The sequence below is a fragment of the Aphanomyces astaci genome (assembly GCF_000520075.1).
Source record: "Aphanomyces astaci strain APO3 unplaced genomic scaffold supercont1.401, whole genome shotgun sequence".
NCBI classification, from domain to species: Eukaryota; Oomycota; class Saprolegniomycetes; order Saprolegniales; family Verrucalvaceae; genus Aphanomyces; species Aphanomyces astaci.
In genome coordinates this window covers 207-4,204 of record NW_009798664.1, presented here as the reverse complement: position 1 = coordinate 4,204, position 3,998 = coordinate 207, and the positions used below count along the sequence as shown (strand labels likewise).

Sequence of the window (3,998 nt, the reverse complement as noted above, 5' to 3'; positions counted from 1 at the left end):
CATCTCCTACAAATAACTTTATATTTTTCGACATTAGCTCTACTTGTAGACGTTAGCAAGTTGTTTGCATGAAATCCGTGACTGTATAAGACACGTCGAAGTAAAAACGGTTGGCGTAGTACGCATCGTGCCGTGTTGCCGCCACTCCCGATTGTTGCTGTGAGACCTTTCACATTAGAGGACTTCCAAAACCAACACAAATGAATTTGTGCTGACCTCGACATAAAAAAGAATCAAATAGAAATATGTGTTTGACCTCGCATAATTTGTTGAGGCTGTTTTTTGGTCTCAACAAATCGTGGTGTTTGTGTTGCATCATCGCACAAAATTACTTTGATTATTGATACAAATATTAAGAGGTAAACCAACGATTTGGACTTCACGTTCCCACCAACGTTCGTGGATGTCCCGTTTCGACTTCCAAAGAGCCCATATCGAAAGCAAGCGTTGGTGTGCGGCGTCGATTGATCTCTTGCTCGACCACGTCCAAGAGGTATTGCCTTTTGGCTGTGTAAAAGTGCAGTAGCATCGCTAGTACCGCGTGCTTCTTTGGTATGCGAGGAGGGTGACCATTCTTACCAGGTCGTGAGAGCACAACATACTCGTGCTTAAAGTAATGGAAGATGTGATCGAACGCATTAGGTGTTACCGACACAGTCGCTACAAATGACTGAGAAAGTTGGTCATTGTACATGGTGTACCATTGTCTCATCTCCTGGGATTCGACGAGTGCAACTGACTTAATGATGTTTCGCTCTTTCAACTGTCTGAGGATTTGTAGTGCATACATGATTCGACGCAGGCGCTGCCGTCGCGAGGCCACAAGCACCAAAGCGAGCTTCATGTTACTTGAAGCATTTTCGGTGCTCGATGCCATTCAATTTTAACTCATGAAACTGTTGATTCAATTTAGTTTCACCCAATAGAACTAGGGAAAGTTTGCTACTTGCGCAGGTTTTGGTGCCCTAGTATCGAGTGACGTGAGGAAGCAAATTTGATCACAATAATAATATACATCATATGCGGACGAATATAGTCTGTGTCGGCGATTTGTGTAGGTTTTGGAAGTCCTCCATTCCCGTATTGTCATTGGGATACTGTATTGGCAAACGCTAAAATGTGTTATTTATGACGAATCAAAACGTGGTGTCGCTTTGTTGGCAGTTCAAATACATAATGTGCCAAACCAACCCAAAGGCGAAATTCACAATATTAACGATATTAAAAATGTTATTTTCATTTCGCTAAAGCCGAAATAATTGGATACTTTGAATAAGTGTACAATTCGGCTGATCACCGATCGCGCCAAACAATGACATTTTTAAAACAATATTCAAACTCTTAAAATTGATCGGTGGTCGGATGATCGGATAATGCTGTCTGGATGTCATGAAAAATGTCATGTAAAGAAAAGTTGCCATAATGTAAATTTCCACTTTGAATAGTTCTATTAGTAATATTCCCGAGTACTAGTACCTATTAACGTATCACCTTTACCTACTTGGAACAGGCCATAGCAGACGCGGTATTTGTCATTTTCCATTTTCTACCTCGAAGTAAGCACTGGGCTCCGTCGCGGGTTTTGACACTTGTCGCAGGAGGAAAGTTACTTACACCTGCGGGTTTTGGCAGTTCTTGTTAGTACTTTACTCACGACGGCCCACATTCTACAGCCCTGAGAATGCCAGCAACTACTACGCAGTAGTACTAACGCTAACTAAATGATGTAGTAATCGATTGCGATCAGCAACACCTTGGTTATGGCGTGACCTGTTGTGGAATTTGATATTATTGACTAATCCGTGCTCGACGGGAAACCAATGGACACGACATGTTGAGAATGTTGCCAGTGGCAATGGGCGATCTATAGCACTTACAATTGAGCGACGGTTCAAGATCGGGATTGAGCCAATGAAATGCACAGATACTGCGACCATTCTCCGCAAGTATTTCATACCGTTGACTACTTGCTTACAGTCGACGACACCATCAAACAACTCAACGAAATATGTATTGACTTGGAGAGGTATTAACTGCATGTAAATGACAAAGTATGCATCTGCGACAAAGTATGCATCTGCGGCTTTGATTAACAGCATAAACTATACTATTATAGTACTAAGTACTAGTATATACTAGTACGAGATTATTACATTTGATAAACATATGACATGTGAATCACATTTTCGTATGGAACAAAGCCTTGAAAAATATAATCTGGGCGAAAATTGACACGCATTCTGACTTGTATCTCGGCAGTTATTCTGTGTCAACACCATGAACTATTAATATGAGTATTAGTATTCGGGCGTACACCTCCTCTAAAAACAGACCAAAATCCTTCATAATACAATATACTTCCTCTGTTCCAATATACTGCCGACATTTGGGGATGTGATAAATTGCCTCATGATGCTCTGCCTGATGAGCTTATCCGAACAGTAACCAGATATACTGACCTAGTTGAACCTAAATGAGTTCAGCATAATACAGGCGTGCCAGTAAGACCAGGAAACCACTTCACATACAAACACCAAGTAAACGTACTTGTCGTTGAACAGCCTTGTCTGGGAGCGGCACGGCCTTACGGTCTACCTGCCGCTTTTCCCGACAAGAGGAATAGATAGATCATTCGGTGAAGTGAGAGGCTTAGATCCGCGCTCTCGTACGGCCGCGCTTGCGCAGACGGCCTCCCGGGCGCTCGGGGCCTGCTGTAAGGCTTGGCCATTGCCAGTGATGTAAGTCGGAGTAACAATTCATTTGCGGTTCAGGAAAAAAGAAAGACTTCAAAAGGTATTGATTCCAGGACCTCAAGGTTACGAACCCAACGCACTCACCATTAGCTCACCGGTCCATTACGATGTGGCTTCGATTTTTTGCTATCTTTACATGTACTGAGCCTGTGGACGTCGCGTGTATTGTTGCCGACAAGTACGGTACTTGCAAATTGAATGGGTATTGTACTGTGACTGTGATACTGCATGTCTCCGGATGATAAGCACATTCTACGTAGTAGTATCCGGGACAATTGTCTCAATATTACATAAATTGATTCACCTTGTGAGAACTTCAACCTTCAAGCACTAATTTTGTGAATATAATAAAAGTGTACTTAAATATATTGTGGATTCGATACGAATTTCCAGATCCCGTCCAATCGAATCGACGCTATTGGCTAATCCATTTTTGAGTAGATTTCATTGACTCTTGCAGAAAGGACATGTATATTCAACCAATCAGAACTCCGGCGTGATTCAATATTGGTTGGACAAATCGCAAATTTTGCAAGTTTACTGTTAAAGCGAATTCACAATAGTATTATTTTGATTTCTATTGCCTGAGATGTGGTAATCTATAACCTGCTCCTTCTCATGTATCCGTTTGTAATTTTAGCAGTAATGTTTGAGATGAATAAAGTTTGGATTATCATTTTTAAGACATTCCTCCGCTAGGGCCGATACTAGAACCACATGTTATGGAACCGCTTCGCCAATTGTAACGCGCCTGCTCGACCAGGGGCGGTGTATTATCTTCGGTTTTTACTTCGCTCAACCTTCATACCTCGTGCTTCGACTGACCTTCCTCGAAGTTCGCCCTTGTTATCCGGATTCCCCAGGGAGGGACGGATAAATCCTTGCGGAAATAATCCGGGGAAACCGGGGATCGAACCCTCGACCTTTGAGTTGAGAAACCGATGCTCTACCACTGATCTATTTTCCCTTCCCCAGTAATGTTTGAGAGATATTCCACTAATATCAAATACCCTGTATCAAATAATATGGATTGCAGAAAACCATGTATTACTTTAAAAAACACCTCGCATTATTTATCAAATTGTCTCGTCACATTTATTCACACATGACAAATCATCTAAAGCACTACTCCTATTAATAGTAGTACAGTACTACGTACTTCGAATTAGTACGTTGCCGATGGTAAACTCACGAATGATGCAGTAGACTGAAGCACGCTGACGTTGGTGTGCCCAATAAAGCCAG

The 3,998-nt window shown here is 41.9% G+C and overlaps 1 protein-coding gene and 1 pseudogene across 2 annotated transcripts; both read right to left on the bottom strand.

The window, feature by feature from the left end:
* Nucleotides 1–391: 391 nt before the first annotated feature.
* On the bottom strand, nucleotides 392–844 carry H257_19196 (hypothetical protein; the record flags this gene model as incomplete). Its single annotated transcript, XM_009848349.1, has 1 exon — nucleotides 392–844. A coding segment is annotated over one exon (453 nt), but the record flags the coding sequence as incomplete, so codon positions are not given.
* Nucleotides 845–3,648: 2,804 nt separating this feature from the next.
* Nucleotides 3,649–3,720, bottom strand: H257_19195 (annotated as a pseudogene). The gene has a single exon. The product of its transcript is annotated as a tRNA-OTHER (tRNA).
* Nucleotides 3,721–3,998: the final 278 nt, after the last annotated feature.